A 23,044-nucleotide genomic window follows, 5' to 3' on the forward strand; every position below is an offset into this window, starting at 1 on the left:
AAATCAACAATTATCAACCTACAAATAAACTCTGTAAATAATACAAAAAATAGATTCCGCCTTTTCTCGCTCTGTATGTCGGTATTACACACGACCCATTCCCATGGCAACCCACAAACAACAGCTCAAAGAGCAGATAGAGCAGAGATTACCGATCAGGGGAATCAACACCAAAAAGCAAACATTTCCCACACAAAAAAGTAGCAAAAACACTAAAATAGAACATCCAGTCTGTTACATTATGTTGCTGACAACATAATCATAATATAGCTTAATGTCTATATTATGATTATTAATAAGTTTTCGCCTGAACACCGCGGTGGTTGATTAGCTGATTTAAACAGCTGCTCTACTGATGACTTGGTGGGCAGGTTGACCTGTTTAATGCTAACGGAACCAAAACAGACCGAACTGCGCAGCACATGCTAAGGTTATCAATGTCAATAGCAGGCCAGTAGCAGTTAGGCTAGTATAACTGACCCACTGCTGACTTGTTCAATGGTAACGTTTTCCTCACCTGTGAAATCTGAAGCCCTTATTTCCATCATCTATGGTTGAATTAACTGCTGAACATTGCGTCCGTTGTTCTGATTCTTTGCGTGACTGTAGTAATTTCCTGACCACAGATATTCTTGACTCAATGGACAGCAATGGCGCATGTGTGACTTACGATAAATCACATAATGTCCAGTCCAGTAATATTTATCCATCAATGCTGCTGCCTCGCGCTCTGTCCTTCTCTCGCACTTCCCGCTACTTAGCAGTGGGTGTCAGGTTACATTGTGTTGCATTCAATGTTGTCGGAAAAAAAAGTTTCATGCGCTTAATGTCCGATTTGCCATAGCTATTTATTGAATTCATTATCGCTAGCTGGGGTGGCAACAGGGGTGGCAAGGCTCTCGTTTGGGGTGGCAACTGCCGTCAACACCACCACATCATGACAAACTCAATAAAGGCTTTTATTTTCAGTTAGAAAACACAATTTCCTCCACCCTCCATTGTTTATATTTGTGTCACTGTCTGGTACTAAACATGAGACTTAACTCCCAAAGACTCAGAAGGAAAGCTTTCTACTAAGTCAAACGACAAAAATAGCACAGTGACTTGAATAAATTACTTTAATCTGATGACTGCATTGGAAGTAGCAACGTGATGGATTACTGATTACTGAAAAAAAGGTTGGACACTAATTAACAAGTTGCTGACCCCAGAAGCTGAGTTTCAATTACAAATGTGCGACTTTGTGATATTCCGCTAATGTAGAAAAAACACAATTTCACAATTGCGGCATTTTCATTAAATAAGAAATGCAATCGAAATCACGTGAATAAGTTTGTTCTCGCAATAAGTCATTAAAAAACATGCCACATCATCATCCTCCTACCACTTTCTGTTGTTGTCTTTGTCTTTTCTGTCAGTAGTAACATCTGGTTTTTGATCACATGACTCGTGTGAAAAAGTGCGTTGCAGTTTTGTGAAATGGCCTTTTTGACTTAACACCTCATCCTAGCACTAAATAATTTTATTGAAAAATATGAGTTTCTCAAAACAGACGTGGGGGGACATATGACGCAAAATCCACTTTTTTAGCCCTCAAATACATTTTTGTGTACTTTGAGTGTCTTGGAGTGAAAAAATTTGAAAATTGTGTTGAGGTTTTGTTTACTTCATTCATATTGTGGTAGCATTAATATTTTAATAGGTATCTGACATGCCAGGACACTATAGAAAAATTATGCATATTGTGGGTAGTTGGTATGGATGGTAAGGGTGTAAATACATAGTGTAATAACACCATTAAAATACATTCATTTGAATATGTGGCTCTTCAGGCTCGTCGTCTTTATTCTCCTGCTGTGGGTCAGACTATGGCTCCAACATGTAAGGTTGGATGAGCAAGTCTTCTGTTGTTGACATTTTAATAAACTTAGGAATAAGAAGTTTCTCTGCTGGTAGATAATTGTATTGCTGCTATCAAACTACAAAAATGGTGGAACAGAGTGGAGTGAAACACTCTGTGCCCTGGAGGAGGGGTTTGTAGACCTGTAATAACAAGGAAGCATTGCAGTTCTACTGTATATAGACTATAACTGAATGATTTATATGTGAAAAGAAATCATTTATAAATATGACATGTCCACTTTAGGCACGTTTATTTTCAGAATTCCAAATTTGCCGAGTATTACACATGAGACAATTCTCCCCAAGACGCAAATAACAAAGTAAAATGACAAAAATAGTAAGTAACAGTGATTTGGATAAGTAACTTTAATCTGATTACTGGACTGGAAATGATAATGCATTTAATTTCTTGCTACTGTAAAAAGGGGTTGGATACTAACAAGTTACTGTCATCACTGGTGAATACATACACAAACCACAGTTCTCTTCACCTGGATCAGCGACCTCATGTTGGCAAAGTGTGTGTCCATGGCTCCACCATTAGGGAAGTTCTGACTCATCCTCTTCATCAGCTGAGTGAAGCAGCTGTATGCCAGGCTCTCTGAAACAAACACAGGACAATATGCTACTGCAGCCTGCGCAGGTGCAAAACACATCAGTCCAGACGTATGAATTCAAATGAAAGAGGAAATGAAAAACATGTCATTATCAGTAACAGCTGAGTTACATTACGTCAGTCTGATCTGTTCACACTGACGGCAACCATGGAGAGTCTACAGAGAGCGTCTTCTCACCGTCGTCCAGGATGACCATGAGCGGTGCCAGCAGGTCACACATGCCCTGAACGTAGCCCATCTCTAGATGCTCCCACACATAGCTGCAGGCAAACGCACACACACCCACAGACACATACAGGAGCTCATTACGTCACAAAATGCCGCTGCCCTTTGACCTAGTCACTACAGAAGAAAACAGCGACACTGCATTTATAATATTGTATGAGAAATATTTATTAAAAGTTTGTATGTACATGGACTTAAAGTAGAGTAGTTCATCTTTTTCAATAATGTATATGGTTTAATCATGTCAAAGACACTTTAAATAGAGTAGATCATGTGTTCATATGTAATTTTTGTATAGCGCTGCAACAATATTTTATTTTATATTTAATATTACATTTTCATGGAACTTTGCAAATCCCAAAACATCTGAAAATATAAGTTCATCTCCGAAATATTCCCACAAAAACAACTGCAAGGTTGAACTTTTTTGTTTCATGTTTTTCTATGCCCAGGTCTTTTAGGGATATGACATGATGATAGAAGCATCATGCTGAGTAGAGCTGCACAAGTTGCCAATTGCTATTGCAGTCTATGGAATATATTAACCACAAAGGATTGATTGGATGCAATATCTGTTAAATGTTGGACATTGATAATATTTGGTCATATGGACGGACTCGCTGCCCTTAATGCCTACAAGCGGCTGTAAATGTGGAAAAAGAAAGTTCTACAGCATATTGACTCAGTTGGAATGAAATCAAATATATCCATCGGTTCAATCCCAAATGAAATACTCTGAAGTTTGTGGTTGAAGCTCAAGAGGTTTGAATAGTTTTTCACCACATTTAAAAGAGGCTTACATTCCTACTACTTTATTTCAGCTCTTGCATTTTAAACCAGGGGTCTACAACCTGTGGATCTTTTAGGTCTTCCACAATGGCTCTTAATAACTTTGATTAAACAAACCAACCAATGATTTTAAATACAGATACATTTTTCTTAAATACAGGTTTTAGCAAATTTTCAGTTTTCATTAAATGTGTGAATTGCATTTCCACAATAGAATGACACTAAGAGTACCAGTAGTATTTTTTGGATGTATTTTCTTGTCATTAGGCTGGAAACAATGTATTCTGGGTTGGTTTTTTTGTTTGTTTGTTTTACATCACTTTCAACAGATATCAACATCTTATAGAGAAAAATGTTTCCATCCTCTGTTTTTCCAAAAGTTTTCTATTTTTCTTTATTTCAAAACCTAAAATAGAAATAAATTTTGGTTCTTTAAAAATGACAAGCAACCTTTAACCAATAATCAAAAATTATAGCCTGTCCCTTTTTCAAAAGGTTGCAGCTCTAAATAATCTTTATTTGGATTAAAGGCAAAAATGGTTCTTTGGATTGCAAAGATTGCAGAACCCTGCTTTAAACTCCAAGAAAATCAGAAAATGGCAACTAATTGTAACCTCTTAGCTGTGAAAGTAGTTTATTTCATGCAAATATCTTAAGAATATTTGCTGGATTTTGTGCTTTCAGCTGAAATTTATTTTCCATTGAATGAAAATGCATGTCATTTGAAGTGCAGAAAGCATTTTATTATGCCTGCAGGACTCCAGCACCGTGAGGTCACAGCTGTCTGTACCTGCACATGATGTTGCGTAGTTTCTCCAGGTTGGCTGTGGTGAAGTAATAATAGTTTCGGTCACAGCGTTGTACATCTTTGTCTATCCTGTGGAGGTTGAGGGCGACCATGTCCAGAAGCTCGATCTGAACGAGGAAACAATACAGTCAACATAACTGGGAGTCCTGCTTGTGCTCCTCTGAGACGTGTCTGCTGGCCGGACACGTCTCAGTGGAGCTTGTGCTCCACCACGTACAATCAGCCGATTGGTGCTGATCAGATATGGCGAGTGTGGAAGTTGAAGATCTCAACTTTTTCTGACCAGTGAATGCACAAAGACTAGCAGAATAAAATTAAAGCAGAATTGGGATAAACATATTCAATATACAAATTCTAGTTCAGTTTTTTCTAGAGGTGTGCAGATCGATCGGCCACCGATCATAATCGGCCGATTTCCGTGAAAAAATGTATGATCAGTGATCGCCGATCACAGTGTCTCGTTGCCGATCACACAAACCGATCACCTGCATCTCATTTCCCAGCCTGCCTGTGCAGCTGGTCTCCTCTTTCCTTCACTCTGTGCAAACGCGCAGCAACAAATCCTAAGCGATGTGGAACTATAACGCACTGAGTGAATGGGGAAGTTTGTGTGTTGCGGCAGAAAATTGAAGCACGTCAAAATGCATCAACACGACGAATCTAATATGACATAAAAACAATGTCATACTTGACGGAGTTTGGCTACATCGAGGCTCATTGCAGTAAAAGACATATGGAGCGATCAGATAAAGCAGCGCACAGCTACAAACACTCACCCGGATTAGCATGACGGTCAGAAAGCTAAACAAATAACCCGCAAAATTATTTAGGTCTTCGAGCTGCGGTGTAAGACGCAGGTTCTGCTCTCGCTGTTGAACCGCTGCTACACGCTACAGGTAGTAATATTTCACAGACGGAGCGCCGCTTCTGCTCCACCTGGTAGTGACTCTCACACCGAACCTCTGCTTAAAGCTGCAGCATCTAAGCTAAAAAAATTAATTTTACATACGTATTAAAACTTTAGTTGTCCTAACATGAGACAGAAAATCTCTGAAAAAATAATCGATCTCCTTCCAGTTCTGCATTATTACTCCCCTCAGTCAGAAACAGCCAATCAGAACTAACAGTAATCAGCTAGCCGCCATGCTATCAGGAAGTTTTCATTCAGTAACTCTGGATTGTTTATTGTAATGGAACCTGTATTTGCCTTTGAATGTTTTATACTTTTATTTTTTGGCAATAGTGAGAGGTTTTATTTTGGCTCTTTGCGTTATTTAGCCTCTTCAGAGCCTTCATATGTTATCAGTCTTTTAAAGGTAGTATTAACAATAGCAGTACAATTCGCACAATGCCTGTTTTGTTTAGTTTTCTTCTTGAAGTTATTAAAAACAAGTTTTTGTCTAAATTAAGGTGAATTCATGGTTCCTTTTTCCACATAATGTAACTGGTAGTGCTTATGATTAAAAAAATAATAATTATGTGATCGGTATCGGTGATCGGCCCTCATGGGTGATCAGTATCGGTATCGGCAGGAAAAAAACCTGATTGGCACATCTCTAGTTTTTTCTTTTTGCACAGTCAGATTAAACAGAAAAGGCTACAAGGCCTACGCACTGTGTAAGAGGAGAGCGAGGCTGAGATGGCCTCGGTGGCGGCTCCACTCGTCACCAGTTTGTCCAGCTGACTGCAGAGCCTGTCCTCAGTAAAAGAGTCCTGACGCCCCCCTACTGGAATCCTGCCTTCCTCCCTACCCCCACCTTCCTCCTCAGTGCTCTGACCATCGTCTATGCTGGACAGGATCTGAGAGTGAGCAGAAGTCACAGAGTAGTTCCTGGAGGAAGGGAGACCTGAGTCGGGGGAGTCAAACTCTACCAGAGGACGCTCCTCTGGGGGCACAGCAGCAGGTGGGGCCAGGGTGGTCATGACAGGAGTGCTGTCCTCGCCACTAGGGGTCTCCTGACTCCCTGCATCTGGCTCATCCACAGACATGAAGACCTGAGAATGGAGGAGAGGTCGGAGAGCGTTGTCTGATGAAAACATTAGAACATATAGGAAATACAAATCTATCAGCTGGGTTAAATGTTACTGTGTTGTTTTTGGTGTTTGAATTCAGAACTATGAAACCCCAAGTGTTTTCTTGGAAAAGCCACAAATTTCTTATATTTTTTAATATACACAGTAATGTCAAAGTGTTAGCCGCCTTTCAGATTTCTTCTGTTTCTGATGTTCTCTGACACTTAAAGCTGTAATATCTAAATGTATGTTTTTTGAACATATGTCTTAAATCTGTTACCATGACAATATAGTATGAAACAGATTATATGTGGAAAAATCGAGCTCCTGTGCCTTCTTTCACTGGTCCCACTAGCAGAAATATGCCACTTGGTCAGAAACAACCAATCAGAGGCAGGAGGAGGGTCTTAGCACTGTCAATCATCCTTGTGTACGCGCTGCTCAATGCACTAATGGCGGAGAAAGAAATAGTCTACAAACCACATCTCCCATAATGCATTCCGATTGTTATCAGCCAACATTACGGCTTCTCGCCACTAGAGAGCAGCAGAGTTACCTCAAGCTGCTTATTGATTTTCCCAGCGAATAAAACTGACAAGCTAACATCAAAACGTCCAAGAAAAGAAAAATCGATTTACAAGTAAGACTGTGAATAAAGATGTGTGTGAGTTGGTGTCAGGGTGGCAGGTCGCGCTAGACTTTTGTTTGTTATCCGTTATCTTGACCGACAACATAAAAAAAAAAATCGGTCATGTACTATTTTTATCCGTGAAATTACAATCATATTAACATCGGCTATTTAGTCGCATTTTATGCGGTTTAGTTAATATTCACTGTGAATCCAGATCCCATCACAAATTAAGCAAGATAAATGAATCTACATTTTTCTCCGTAGTGACAAAAACCACTGACTGTGGCCCCAATAACTTTTAATAAATTAAACTAAGCGACTTCACTTAAATTAGCATCACTTCACCCGCTGGGGTCTGAACGCACTTCCTCCTAGTTCAAATCTGCAGAAAAATCTGCGCTAATTCATCAGTCAGTTGGATCTGTCTGATCCAAACAGATCAACTGAACTCTGTGAGTGTTTTACTCTGCGCGGTCCGGTGTGAGCTTTTACCAGGATTTTTTTGTTTGTTTTTTTTTGCATGGTTTCGCTTCTCCGAAACGGACAGATGTTACGTCTGCAGCTCCTCCAGAGCGCCGCTCTCCTGGGTAACTTCCACCCAGAAGGCTCCATTTGTTAAATCCGCTGGATGAGTTACTTCCAGCTGTTTTTAATACTTCGCAGCGGCGGAGCCGCGTCCGCAGTGGTTGAGCAGCGGACTGCGCATGTTACAGTCTAAATAACTTCTGCATCGTCATTCATTTCCTCAAGATAAACTGCCGGCTCCTCAAATGGATTAACACAACGTTGTAATCTCTTTAGTTTTCTCTGGTCTGTAATGGAGACTTGAATTTACCGAGCCATTTCAAAGGTTTGTAATGCGCTTCCTAACCAGACGCTCCAAAGCGTCCGGTCCATCACTCTTCAACACGCTGTAGCTCCCGGTCAGAAAGACGCATTTAGTTCAGAGACCATGAGATGATATTCAGAAAGGATTTTTTAATTATTTGATTTCAGTTGCCTCTGAGACTAAATCGTTGCGTAAAGTCTATAATGTCTGCCCATGAACCAGTCAAGGGTGTTAATTAGAACTTGTCAAATGACGGACGGGCTTTAAATTTTCTGGTCGTTTAAAAAAAATAACCGGTCAAATACGGAAAATATTAGGTTAACGCGACCTCTGTGTCGGGGTGAAAAGGGATCAGCTTTGCGTTCAAGAACAGGCAAACATTACCTAATTGTTTTGTTGTTATGTGAAATACATGTTGGTTGTGTAATAAAAAAAAGTTTGAAGTTGAGAGTTAACATCAAAACTTGTTTTTATTATTTGCTTGCTTACCTTTAAACACTGATTTAAATATTGTAATTTTTTAACTGAGCAGTAATTTTACATCCATGCAAATTCAAATGTAATATTTAAAACTTCAATACATAAAATCAGTTATTTAACAATATGAGGTGTTGTTTAATTTATTTTAATTTATGTATTTTCATACATTAATGCTAGGGGTGCCCAAGTCTAGTTTTCCAGAGCTCCCATTTGCAACTTTAGATGAGTTCCTTCTCTAACACACCTGGATCATTTACTCATTATAAACCTCTACAGAACTGAGTTGCTGCTAATGAGGGAAGTCTGCCTTTTGTCTGGGGTGTGTTTTAGCAGGGATGCATCTAAAAGTTGCAGTCTGAAGGACTGCACCTGGGCACTCCTGATTTGTACCATCAATGTGGCCCGTTGAGGGTGGCCAATATGCTGAAGTGGCCCTCAGTGAAATTGAGTTTGACACCCCTGCTCTAGCAGCATGTTTTTGTATCCTGTGTTGCATGAGTGAGATGGAAGTGAGTTACATTTATCTGACTCTTGGCTGTTATCAAGACAAATGTTCATTTTAATGCATCTGACAGTTTGCAAATATTAAGGATAATGTCCTGATCACAGTAAATGTTTATGAGCAGAATTCATTGTGATGTTTAATAAAACTCATTATGCCATTTTCTAGTTGTTAAATATTACACAAAGTGACCAGATAAAAGATGTACAACAATGCCAGTTTAAACTTTGAACTATTTGCAAAACGACTGAGCTCTGCAACATTAAAACATGGATAGAACTGTAACTACATTAATCATAGCTCTTCTTCTCTTCAGTGTTTGTCGGTTTCTGGTGGTGCAGCTCTGTGCTGCCTTCAGGAGAATGGGACATCAGAGTATCATCCATAAAATTTCACCCACATGGCATTTATTGTGCAAACCAGAGCTTTCAGTGGAAAAACTAAAGTTCCTTTTAATGCCATATAAATATGAGACAGAAACATGGATTATATCTTTATATAAACCTGTCTATTGATTATAGATTAATAGTTTTACTGGACAGAAATTACAAAGAACATATATGGTTCTTGATCAAATCCTAATGAGTCAAATTGAAAGTGTCATGGAGTCATCAGCCTCATAACATTAACACTGACATGGAAATAATATTGAAGAAATAAATATATCAAATCTAATTAAAAACATAAATAAGTGATAAGTTATTTACTGTTATGGTCTGTAAGATATATTTATTCTCAGTACTAGATGTGGTCTCAACAAACCCATGACATTTCAACAATATTATTTTACTTTTTATCTGGAAATAGTGTCTGTTTATTCTTGCCATACAGTCCTCTGTATTAATTATTGCTCGAAAGGTCTTGCCATACCAGTTTATTCCTCTGTATTTACTTTAGTTTTTTCTTAGTTTATTCTTGCATTTTCTTTTTCATTCATTCCATTTAGTTTCATTTTATTAGTATTATCCTCTCTTGGTTTATTGCTATGTCCACTTTAGTTTCTTTCCTGTTGCTAGATTTATTTTATCATTTATTGACGCTCACCATCAGTAATCTTCACTCATCACCTGCTGCGCCGCCTAATCGTCATGTTTCACATCATGTGTTGATTTTCCACTGTTCAGCATCTGATGCTCTGTTTTTATGCCATAATTCACATCTAGTTCGTCGCTCCGTTTTATGTCCCGCTTCTCCTGTTTCAGAGTTTTGCGCGATGTGCGCGTCGTTTCTTTTTTTTTCTTTTCTTTTTTTTAACCCTCTAAGGTGCAGGCCGGTCGGGAAACATATCGATGGGGAAAAGGCAGACTGACATAAACCTTTTAAAACAATGGAAACAATTTTGGTGTTCTGATAATTGAAATTTAAAAGTGCTGTGGTACCGTTGTTCTATCACACCCGTTTCATACCGGACCACTTACAGCTCCGGTGTTAACGCTATAAAATGAACGCTCTCTATCGTGGTATCACCATGGAGGGATTTCTTTATTTAAATGGGTTCATTTTTCTGAGGGATACACAGTGAGGGTATCGTGATTTTAGTAATCACGTTTATAAGAGCGATATTTCGTTGTCCTTCCATGGAAGCGGGCATTAAAACACTTTTTAATATAAGTTGCTGCTTTGACGTGATCACAGAACTGAAAAAAACATCTGTACAAAAATACCAGACAAAGTGAATCACAGCAACGTCATCAGCCGGTGTAACGCTGAACTGATGCTGTGAAGCTACTAGTAGCAGGACCGCGGAGCTGCGCCAAAAACTAACAAACACTGAGGAGAAGGAGAGCTGCCATCGATACAGTTGCAGCCAGGCATGATTTAATGTTACACAATACATTTTTAGGAAGTTGCTCAAAGTCTAAACTGGTATTGTTGTGCATTTAAGGTGTAAAGTTTACCTTCACGCAAACACCCCCAAAAGAAGCCCAGTGCCCCCCTTTTGTAAAAATTTCCGCCAGCGCCCCCTGCCGTCCTCTGAATGCCTCCCGGGGGGCGGTACCACCACCGTTGAGAAACACTAATGTAGAGCTCAAAAAAGTCAATTTTACATAACACTCCTGTCCATATGAGGTTCATTCACACATAGGGTACCAATAAAATGATTTGTAGCCCAGATTCAAAGCGATTCCATTTAATAAAAGCGGAGCTAAGCTGTCCCAGTAAGTGCTTTTCAGATACGGCTGCCTGTTCACCTCATTACTGAGTGTGGAGTCTCTGTGAGCGAGCCTTAGGACGTGGCTGTCTATGCTGCTGCCCGACGACAGCTTGGCAAAAATGGCCGACTGCATTTCCTTCTCCCTCTGCTTGACGATGACCTCACAGGCTTTCCACTCCCGCATTACCTGCTGATAGCGCTCGCTGATCTTCGCATCAATCTCCATGAGGAAATAAAAAAACGGAGAACTTAGAAGCCAACTTGCAAACTAAAGCTGGGAGCTAGGAGTGTGTATTAGTGTTGCCGTACCTGGCTCATGTCCTTTTTGCTCATCCCGAACTTGTAGTGTCCCAGCAGGAAGGGCCACACTTCCTTCCTGATCTCATGCTGGACTCCTCCATAGTAAACCAGTCTGAGCAGCTCAAGCTCCTTGTAGTTCTGCAGATACACATAGGAAGGATAACAGACCTGAACGAGAGAAGAAATTCAAATTCAATTCAAATTCAAAAATACTTTATTAATCCCAAAGGGAAATTAAGTGGTCTTGTAACTCATTCATTTAGATTCTTCAAAGAGTTATTGAAGATGGTGATGTTGGTAGGAAAGAGCTTCTGCACTGAACCTGAAGAAGCCTCTGATAGAAGATACTCTGCCTTCCCATCATCTCTTCTCAGCAGAAGAGATGATGCTCTCAACAACAGACTTATAGAAGATCTGCAGGATTTTACTGCAAACCTTGAAGGTTCTTAGCTTCCTCCAGAAGTACGGTCTGCTCTGTCCCTTCTTATAGAAGCTTCCCTGTTGCGTCTCCAGTACCTCCGTGTCCAGATGAACACGGAGGTATTTATTTTCCTCAACCACCTCCACTTCTCCATGATGGAAAAAGGGTTTGATCCAATCCTGTTTTTCCTGAAATCAACAATCATCTCAAGACAACAGGAAGGAAAAGCCTACATGAAAGATGCAGTGGATCAATAATTGAGGGCAAGGAAGAGCGATGGGGACCTGCACAGAAAAAGACTCAGATGAGTCCTGAAGATAAAGGATGCAGATATTAATTGAGTGTAAATTAGTAATGATGATGTTGTTGAAGCTGATGAAAGATTACAGTTGATGCCTTAATAGCTGTGATGGTATCACACTGCACTCTGTAATGAGACTCCAGTTACTGAATCTCATTAAATTTTCATTAAAGTGGAGGAGAGACTGGAAAAGGTGGAGAGCATCCCACGCTTACGATTAACATGACTGCATCAGCGCAGTGTGGCGAGGTTTGGATGGAAGAAGAAGAAATATCATGAAATGAGCAGTGAGAGAAGCTCATTTAGAAAGCTTGAGCAGGTTCAATGGTTATGTAACATAACTAACAGCATATGTCTGATTCCAAAGCAGGAAAAAGGGAAAAATAACAGAATATGAATGAGAGTTTTCAGAGCACCCACTGTTTAAATCACGAATATTGTTCTTCACTTTCAGCTCCGAGATGCTGATGAGTTTTATCTTTATGCATTTTAAGTTTCTTCACACATGAATCAAGCCCTCATTAGAGGGCAGCCTTTCCTCCCACAGCTCTCTGGCTGCTCTATGCAGAAGCATCAACCAACACTGAGGCTCAGTTACAACATCATCATCAACTAAAAAAATCATCCCAATTCTGTCTTACATTCCTGTGCTAGTTGCTGTTAGATTTCACCTCTTCACTAGTTAGGCTTTAATGGTTTCTATTTCCCAAAGGCAAAGACAAAGTTTTTCAGTTGAAATCATATTGCTCCAATAGTTTGTCACATTATAAATCAAAGTTTTGTTAAAGAGTTTGTGCCACAAAAATGGAAAATTGCTAAAATAATCCCATTGTCAAGAATAACAAATTACCGTTATCTTTATCTAACTACCTATTTAGTCTACTGCCTGTTCTACGTAAAGTGTTGGAAACATTTGTACTCCATCACTTTGTTCAGATGCGTTAATTTTTTAACAGATCTGTTCAAGCCTGTTCATACTTGAAGATTAAGACATATTTTGCTCAAAATAACCTTAACCCTTAACTCAAGTGCTATAGATTTGAAACACCTTCACTCGTGTGTGTTAGAAAGTACTTGACAAAAAGGCACAAAAGGTTTTTTATTCTGGGGACAGAGGTGTGAACTGTGGGGTACCACTACTGTATACCGTTTGTACTAATGATTTTCCTTTCATGCTGAATGCAGCAAAAGTGGCAATGTATGCTGATGACTATACACTGTGTGCACAATTAATAGGTAAGTTTTAGTTTTGATCACATCATCATTTTCATCCATATATGCCATCTCCAAGCTGTATAAACTTGAATACTTATTGAGTATAAACATATCAGCTGATGTCTATTTGTTTAATGAGGGAGGATGGGACCTAAGGAGATCAACATATATACCAAGGTGTGCAGAATTATTAGGCAGCTTCTTTTCCTCAGGCAAAATGGGCCAAAAAATAGATTCAAGTTGTTGGGATCCAGGGTTTGGGGATGGTGTGGTTGCTGTTTTTCCCCCTTTCATCCACAAGAGGGTGTGCTGAGGCTGTTTTACCTGGAGGGTGTGTTCTGCAGCTCCTGATCCAGCACAACTGTCGCCAATTACATCAGCTGGAGGAATATATGAGGAGGGGGTTGCCATCACTTCACTGCCAGTGTTAGCCAATAATGGTACTTATCTATGGTAAGCTCTCTCTGACCAACCTGAACTCCCAGTGATTGTCTCCTTGTCGACTCCTCTCTAGGTGTTTCCTCCGTGACGCTGTGGACTAACCCTGAAAAAGCCAAGACGGTAGGCTTCCTGATGCAGCTCCTTGTGACGCCGTGGAAGATACCCACTGGTAGCCCAAGTACCCAGTGCCTCCTAGCAGTTGATTCCTCCATTAGATCCTCCAGTTGGCAGCTCCCTCCTGTACTCAAGACTCACTCGCTCCTCCTCTTAACTATCCGCCTCAAACTCACAAGCCGTCCTCTCCATCCTAAATCAAGCCCTGGAAACCTCAGTCGCCTCCTCCTGGTCTGGATGAACCCACAAATCAAGTAAGACCCACCCGTTACTTCAAGTCTGAAAATTCCTATAGAACTTGAACTAACCTTACCTGTCCCCCTGTGCTCAGATATCCGGTGTGCCCGCTTGACGAGTTCTTGGACCAGAACACAGTTCATAATCCTTTCTGTAAATTTTGTAATAATCTTCATTTACATTTTCAACTGGTTCCAGAGTTGTCTTTTGCATGTGGGTGAGAAAATTGGAATCCACCATGACACAAGTGACTGAAAAGTGGGATGCACAGTGCCGCAGTTGGTAGCACTATTGCCTTGCAGCAAGAAGGTCCTGGGTTCGATTCCCGGCCTGGGGTCTTTTTACATGGAGTTTGCATGTTCTCCCTGTGCATGTGTGGGTACTCTGGCTTCATCCCACAATCCAAAAACATGACTGTCAGGTTAATTGGTCTCTCTAAATTCTGCTTAGGTTTGTGTGTGTGTGTGTGTGTGTGTGTGTGTGTGTGTGTGTGTGTGTGTGTGTGTGTGTGTGTGTGTGTGTGTGTGTGTGTGCATGGTTGTTTGTCCTGTTTGGCTCTGTGTTGCCCTGGACTGCGACCTGTCCAGGGTGTACCCTGCCTCTCGCCCGAAACATTTGCTGGAGATAGGCACCAGCACCCCTTCAGAACCCCCTAAAGGACAAGGGTGTACAGAAAATGAATGGAGGGACTCTGAAAAGTCCAAAACTGCAAAAAATCTTTCAGAGGGATGTAGCACTCTTGAAATTGCTAAAATATTGGGATATGATCATCAAACATTTTGCGAACCCCGGTTTCAGCAGGGTCGCAAAAAATGTGTTGAGAAAAAAGATGTAAATTAAGGTTAAGGTTAATTTACGATTGAAGAATCAAACATGAAGCTACCAGGAACCCATTATCTTCCAGTGCTGTCATATTCCAGAACTGCAACCTTCCTGTAGTGCAAAGAATACAAGATGCTCAGAGACATGGCCAAGGCAAGGAAGGCTGAAACCTGATCACCACTGAACAAGACACATAAGCTGAAACATCAAGACTGGGCCAAGACAGATCTGAAGACAAATTTTTCAAAGGTCTTATGGGCTGATGAGATGAGTGACTCTTGACGAACCAGATGGATGAGCCTGTGGCTGGATCAGTAATGGGCACAGAGCTCCACATCAGACACCAGCAAGGTGGAGGCAGGGTACTGGAATGAGCTGGTATTTAAAAGAGGAGCTGGTTGGACTTTTTTGGGTTAAAGATGGATCAAAATCAACTCCCAAATCTTCTTCCAATTTTTAGAAGACACTTTCTTCAAGCAATGATACAAGAAAAGGTCTGCATCTTTCAAGAAGACCATGATTTTTATGCAGGACGATGCTCCATTGAGCATCAAGGTACTAAAGGCCTTAATGATGAAAGAATAATGCAATGCCCCCCTTCCTCATCAGATCTAAATCCCATTGAGAACTTGTGGGCCCTCTTAAACAGGAGATTTAGATGAAGGAAAACAGTTCACATCTCTGAACAGTGTCTGGTAGGCTGTGGGTGCTGCTGCACAAAAAGTTGATCGTCAACAGATCAAGAAACTGACAGACTCCATGAACTGAACTGTTATTGAAAAGAAGGGTGGCTATATTGGTCACTGATTTATTTTTTAAATGTCAGAAATGTTTATTTGTCAGTTTTGAGTTGTATATTTATTATTCTCACTATAACGGATGACAAACGAGTCAGATGTGAAACTTTTCAGTTGCATAATAATTCTGCACACTAATTGTTGCCCACATAGATATTGTCCTAAGAAAGCCAAAATCTCACTTTTACTTTCTTAAATATTCAGGTTTGAGAGGTTATTAACATTTTGGATTGACCGAGAACGTTGTAATTATTCAACAATAAAATGAACCCTCGAAACTACAACTGGTGCACACATAATTGTGGACACAGTGTACAGTATATGTGTAAACAACAACAGAAGAAATAAATCTAAAATTGGGAGAGGAGTTGAAATCAGTGAATCATTTCGAATAGGTTAGTTTTGAATGTGGTAAAAACTAAAAGTATTGCTTTTGGATGAAAATATCAAACCAAAAATTTTCCAATTAGGTGATGTTCCTTTTGAGAATGTGGTAGTCGTAAAACACTTAGGCCTTACCGTAGATGGCACAACATGATGGACTGAACAAATTAGCAGCATCATTAGAGATGGATAGAGGGTTAGCAATTAGTAGACAACGTACAGGACTACTGTCATTAAAAGCTGTAAGGAAAATGACTGAAGTCTTAATTCTGTCTCAATTGTATTACTGTTTTATGGTCTGGTACATTCACCCATCCATTTACTTACACCCTTGTCCCGAGTGGGGTTGGGAGGGGTGCTGGTGCCTATCTCCAGTGAACATTTTAGGCGAGAGGTAGGGTACACCCTGGACAGGTCGCCAGTCTGTTGCAGGTTTGGTCTAACAGAATATATTAATAAACTTCAAATTAATCAAAATAGAGCAGCTCACCTTGTGCTTTGTTGTCATTGTTCTACAATGACAGAATATGCATTCTAAAAATACATGAAAAACTTTCAACTGTTGATAACCAAAACTGAAACACAGATGTCAAACTTTATTGAACTAAAAGTTTACAAAACAGCCAAGTTAATTAGCTCTTTAGAATTTATCTAGGAAAATTTATGTAGTCACCTACATAAATTTACATGAAGCTAAGATCACTAAATGTTTTCAAGACTAGCAAAAATGCACATCTAAAATTAACTCCTCTGTTACCACATTAGTGGAAGTTTGTCCATCACTGCACAGCAACTTCATGGGATGTTGCTGTGAATTGCTTGTTTTCACTGTAAAAAGATTGAAAAGGACTGAACTTCACTGGATTTTAATCTGTTAGTACGGATTAAACCGTATTAATAAGAACTGAAATGAAATGTATGAATTTAACTGGGTATTAACTGGATTTAACTTTATGACTTTAAATAACTTTTATTGCAAATTGGTGCTATTAGTAAAATTTAACTAATAGCATTAGTATAAATACATAATTTATAATAATATTTAATTTATTGAATACATTGATAAATTAAATATTTAATTTATTAAATTAAATATTTAATAAATTATTTCATTTAGTTGTGTTAAACAAACAAGACTGAGCTGAATTGTATTTGTTTAAATGCAAAAAAAGCTACTATTCCTGAGTTTTATAAGTTTGACAGGTTCTAAGCTGGATGCAAAATTTGTTGTGCTCAATTTGTGCTGCAACAGAATTTAGAAAGTATGCTGCTGAAAATTCTGATAAAACTGTTTTTGAAATACTATTAAAAAAAAAACTATCAATCTAGCTCCCAAATATGAGGAGACACAGATGTTAAAGAAAAATAATTGTTTCATTTAGAGTACAGATCTTACCCATCCATCCACGCTTACACCTGGTGAAGGGTGCTGGTGCCAAGGGTTAACAGGTCAGGGTCACCCTGGACAGGTCACCAAAAATGTCGTTCCTTATTTCTATAAGGGTGTCTCTTTATTACCATGAATATAAGCTGTAAAACTCCTATCATTCTCACTGACCCAACATCAACTTGGCAGTGGAGTCAGCATTTTAAATTCACCATCATGTGAATGTGAGAGGTGCAGAGATGTTGGAATGCAAGCGACTGGGACAGATCTACATTCCTGCAGTGATGCTATAGTTTCTGCAGTGCTTTGCAGGCTCACTATCTGCACCTACCTTGCAGTCTTTCTGGTACTTGCTCCACACCTCTTTGCTAAGTCCTCCAGATGCCTCACAAGGTCTGTCTGGGGGTACAATGTTGTGGGTGACCATAGCTGACAGGTGTGTCCGCACCGTGGACAGGTGTCGACAGTATGCAAGCCCTGATGGACAAGTGAGACACATGCACAAGTCCACCAGCTAAGATCAGGAGGCAGAAATTTCAGGAAAAGTACATGTTAATTTTGGTCCAAAATCATGGATGGAAAGAAGTCTAAAAATAAAAATGTGAAAAACAACAAATTAAAGATGCACCAAAAACTCAATTGCCAATTGGAATCAGATTATATTCAGTTATAGGTCACCTGGATACTCATAAATGCATCTTTCTCCTGATAACTGAACTCACCGCACTAATAGCTACACTGGCTCTTTTGAAGACGATTTAACTTGGAAATGAAAGTCCACCAGCTACTTTGAAAATGCAGTTTAAGTCAACAAGGAAACTATTGGTTTTAACTCAGAAATTAAAGTTCATGAAGTTGATTTAACAACAAGAGGCAGGTTGCTTAAATATTAAGTTCATTAATCTTGAATTGTGAGTTTTAACTTAATGTTGCGATTTAAACCCAATAATTATTTCTCAATGCAAGAAAAAACTTCCCTCACCTAGTTAAAGAGCACACATTTCTCTATTAGTAAGTTAAAATGCCTACTTATTTTACTTTAGAATATTTTAAATTCTTGTTTCAAAATGCATGAGCAAAATTTCTGATCTGAATTTTATTAAACATCTGCTCAAAAATATTTAGTGTAAACAGGACATTATCCGCAAACATTAAAATACACATTTGCCTTGATAACACACAAGAGTCAGATGAATGTAACACACTTCCATCTCACTCATGGAGGCACACAGGATACTAAAACGTCGCGAAGCACACAGATAAATAGTTCCCACTCCTGTCTTTTTCTTCTTTTCCGTATTTTTTAAGTGCTTAACCTTAAAACTCCAGTTTATTCAACTCTTGGAGGTTTGACAAAATTAATAAAAAGTTAACACAAATTACTACTGTCAGTTTATCTTTCACAGACTCACACATTTAAGTTCAAAATCTAAAACTCGCTAAATTTATTTGACTTAAAGAGAAGAAGATGGTAGACACAAATCTGTGGCTCAAATGTTTTACAGAGTACCAATTTCAATATGACATGTTAAAAAATAGGTTGAAACTAGGGCTGTCACAATAAAATTTACTGGACGATAAATTGTCCCAGAAGTTATTGCAATAATATTATGTTGAGACAGTTTTCAAGTAATAGAGTGGTAATCTCAAAATAATCTAAGAACGCATTCTCAAAAGTCAATTAACTTTAAATTCTAATGAACATTTAACACCTAGCCTAGCTAGTTAGCATAACGGATAAACAGTTTTTCTGCAATGGTGAGTTGTTTTTCCACAATTAGCACATTTAGCAGTGCATACACAAGGTTGACTGACAGCACTGAGACTCTCATCGTAACTGATTGGTTGCTTCTGATTGAGCGGTGCATTTCTGCAGACTGCAATAGTAGCTCTTGTGGAGGAGGTGGAAGATCTCTATTTTTTTCACAAATGGTGTCTCTCATAACAAACTGTCACGACATAGTGACCGTTTTGATAAATATACAACATGTTTTCATAAAAGTTACATACTGCAGCTTTGAAGACAAATCAGACTCGGTTAAAATTGGTGTAGCAAGACAGATATTACAACTAAAGTGTCAGACGAAAAAAAAACCGGTAAATGTAAACCTTTTAAGTTAAGACATATAGAGGTCATATTATGACATCAAACTCTAGAGGGCCCTCACTCATGTTCTTCTGGAAGAGTTTAAACATTCAGTTTATTCAAGTGCAAACTTCTCTAAAGTTATTACTTTGACAAGTTGCACCTGCACAACTACAAGCTTTATTTAATTGGCTTTTAAAATCAACTGAGCAGCAGCCTGGAAGTCAGCTATGCAGAAGTCTCAACACAGACTTGGTGGGAGATTATGCCAACACAAACAAACTGAGTGTTGTGTCAAGCTAGTTACAGAACTTTAATTTCTTTTTGCACAAGGCAATAGCCTACTGTGTTTCATATAGACAACTGTATTACACGAAGAGCAAAGGACTGAATTAAATCCATTTGTTATATAATAAGAAAAATGAAAAATTAAACATATATCTGTTTTCATGGCAAATGAAAACAAAATGCTGGATGTGAAATTAGAATAAAGCTGTTTTAAAAAATCCACTCAGAGAAAAAGCAGTCAATCAGTGAGCAAAGCAATGAGAGAAGAAGATGATGAACTTACACCCATAGAAGGCTCTGGAGACGATCTGCCGCTTCATGTTCTGACAGAGCATCTTCAGTGGAATACTGGTGGACAGAAATCAGATCATTGTCACCACCCTTACTCCTCTCACTTTGTTCAAAAAGTTACAAAGATCCTCTCATCTGATGTGACTGCCAAAAGTTGGAAACCTCACTGGGTTCTAGGTTTTTTATGCATGTGCCCTTGGAAGTGTCTGGACCAGCTGAGTTCAATGATTTGGAGGGAGATGCAATATGTTTGGCTTCATGGTACATTATTTAAAGTCCTGACATGCTGCAAGCAACACAGAAAGAAAGCTTGGAAGTGGAGTTGCCATTTATCATATAGTTTATCATTTATGGTGAAAAATTTCTTATGACAAGAATTCTGATTTATCGTTGTCTTGATAAATTTATGCTATTGATGGTATGTAAAAAAACAAAACCGACAGTATGTTTGGAAATGTTATTTTTACTAGTTTCCCTGCTGTTTGTTCCACAAGAACATCAATAACTATCAGTAAATTTGAAAATGTTATTAAATACAGCTGTGTGCAGTTCAGTGATAAAAACACACCTTTTTAAAGCAAACGGCAACCTGTTTCAAATAGAAATAATTTTCAAGAACATTTGTGTTTGTGGCTTTATGACTGCTGTGCCATTCAAATAAAATAAATAATGGTCATTTTAACATAATTGTATTGTTATCACAATAGTTCCAAAAGATATGGTGATGAAATTGGAAGTCTTAAAAGTTTTGATTTGAGTGCATACATATGAATGTCCAACGGTTGATGCAGGCAGGTGCAACCAGCTGTGTAGTCAAATGACGAGTTGCTACCAGCTGTTGAGCAGGACTGGCACAGGAACTCTTGAGTAGCTGCTTCAGTTTGTTGCCACGATGACGGACTCCCTCCAAAACCTTGCATCTCCATCATCTCCCCGTGGTCTACAAGGGGAGAAGACAGACAGACATCTCAGCGCTGGCTTGTGTATCCTGCATCCACTTCACTCTGGCTCTGGATTCATGCCTTCTATATTATGACCTAGGTCCCTCAGCTCAACCACAAATACATCAGTCAATGTATTTTGGATAATTATGACAGGAAGAGATGAGAAGATGGATTAAAATGGTGTAGAGAGGAAACCAAACGTGAAAAGGTGGGAAGCAGGAATGATGCTGTAGGAGAGACAGATGGGGGTGTGGATGCTTGGATTCCATGCAGCTCACTCAGAGAGGGGATGAGGGTGTTGGTGGTGGTGGGGTGGGAAACCGTAGAGCTCTAGAAGAGCAGGAGAGGGAGTGAGGGAGCAAACAGTGGGGACGAGTCTCACAGTTAGAACATGCAGGATGCACTAAGCCAGAGAAAGGACAAGACACACCAGAGGAAGTTTGCTCAGGAGCAAATGGCACTAACAGGCACACAAAGAGGAAGGCAAAACTGGAGAAAAAAAAAAATCAGGAAAACTTCAAACATCAATTTAATGCTCTTCACCTTAATTCTTCAAGTTGGAGCTGATGACCTGTCATAAATATGAAGATGTGCTTTGGTTGTTCAATAACTCCCTCCTCTCCGCCAAAAATAAACAAGTAAATAAAGAAAGAAAAGTAAACATAAAAAAAAAATATTGGAGAGAGACCAACATCTGGCCTCTCTCCTCTACTTTAGAGCTAGACGTGATCTACAACTGGCTTAGTACTGCAACCCCGCTCACACAACCACTCCACGTCTGTACTACTGCGGAACCCCACAGGACCGGACTAGAGGGGATGGAGGAGGTGGAGGCAGGGGCAAGAGGGAGGGGTGTCAGGGGGCAGAGAGATCAGTGAAGAATTACAGTGAACAGCATCGCAGCAGACAACAGCACAAACAAAGGAGAGACAAGCAAGGAGGTCAGCAGACTCCAGAGACAAATCAAAAACAGAAGAGGCGAGGGGAGGGGGGCACTTTCATCACAAGTCTACACAATACACACTCCCCTCTATGTCATCAAAGTAATTACTCCAATAAAACAATTAATAAAATTATTTGGGTGCACATTTCCCATGCAAGAAATACAAAGCACGTAGCTGCTGAGAAAAGAAACAATTTGAAGGAAGAGGAATTACTCAAAATAAATAAATAAATAAATAAATAAATAAATATCACGAGTTGGCAACATCTGTACAATCCCAACAGTGGTGAGTGGCAAGCCATGCACAAACAACTTTCTCATTATCCAAAAAAATTGTGAAAGGAGTATCTAGCAATAAGTAACTTGTCCAAAACACCTGGAACAGGAGAACTCAGCATGTCTGAACAGATGGAAGCATGGGGGAGACCCAATGTGTGGTGGTCTCTCTTCTAACAAAGCCTGTTTGAAGTGTTTCACAAATATACATAAGTCCAGTCTGCCATCTGGATGGCATTGTTTAAGGACAGTAATAAACAGAGAGAAAGTGCTGCTCTGAAGTCGTTATGCTTTTAACAGCTTACCTCAAAACAATTATAATAAAACAAAAAGAGGTCATCTGTTGTTGACTGAAGAGTATACCTGTTCTGTTGGAGTATCAGGGACAGTGGACCTCAGGTGTAAATGTTTTGGGCTCCTTTAACATGTGAAGTCTGAATCTCAATTATATTGATGCTCAATTCTCCCATTATCTAGGTTTCCATTAAAATAAAATTGCACAAATTGAGATTATGAAAATAAACACGGAAACGTGTCAATTTAAAAAAAAAAAAAACTCACGTTTTTTGATAAAAAGTTGTTGCAGTCTTTAAACCATATTGAAATAGATGTATTTCACAGAACCCCAATGCTAAAGAAAGCTGTGAAACGGACCAAATTACAGAGAACATGGAGTGAATCTCATCTTGGAAACAAACAGGAACAGAAGGTTTCCCTCAGCTGTTAGGAAAAGAAACATCTCATGATTCTCTAGCTTGCACAACCACAAACTTCAGCTGTCAAACAGATGTCTTCATGTTTCACATTAGAGGAGTAGACTGAGTTTAATCTGATGACAAGTTAATA

The 23,044-nt window shown here is 39.2% G+C and overlaps 1 protein-coding gene across 2 annotated transcripts in view; it reads right to left on the minus strand.

Annotated features, from left to right (window-relative positions):
- The window catches only part of sgsm2 (small G protein signaling modulator 2), a 37,951-nt gene extending 15,820 nt beyond the window's left edge, over nucleotides 1–22,131 (minus strand). Inside the window, exons 1-10 of one of the 2 annotated variants that reach the window (XM_015022978.1) lie at nucleotides 20,801–22,131; nucleotides 20,028–20,092; nucleotides 17,702–17,847; nucleotides 11,261–11,389; nucleotides 10,989–11,171; nucleotides 6,214–6,336; nucleotides 5,956–6,141; nucleotides 4,324–4,448; nucleotides 2,697–2,779; nucleotides 2,394–2,503 (exon numbers count right to left, since the gene is read on the minus strand). In XM_015022978.1, the coding sequence (XP_014878464.1) occupies nucleotides 2,394–2,503; nucleotides 2,697–2,779; nucleotides 4,324–4,448; nucleotides 5,956–6,141; nucleotides 6,214–6,336; nucleotides 10,989–11,171; nucleotides 11,261–11,389; nucleotides 17,702–17,847; nucleotides 20,028–20,092; nucleotides 20,801–20,964 (1,314 nt within the window). In that variant the 5' untranslated portion in view covers nucleotides 20,965–22,131. Of the gene's footprint in view, nucleotides 1–2,393; nucleotides 2,504–2,696; nucleotides 2,780–4,323; nucleotides 4,449–5,955; nucleotides 6,337–10,988; nucleotides 11,172–11,260; nucleotides 11,390–17,701; nucleotides 17,848–20,027; nucleotides 20,093–20,800 lie in introns of both variants that reach the window. The other variant, XM_015022977.1, reaches the window with a different exon arrangement.
- Nucleotides 22,132–23,044: the final 913 nt, after the last annotated feature.

This window comes from Poecilia latipinna, unplaced genomic scaffold (genome assembly GCF_001443285.1).
Source record: "Poecilia latipinna isolate Pla-1442-1.1 unplaced genomic scaffold, P_latipinna-1.0 Scaffold3158, whole genome shotgun sequence".
NCBI lineage: Eukaryota > Metazoa > Chordata > Actinopteri > Cyprinodontiformes > Poeciliidae > Poecilia > Poecilia latipinna.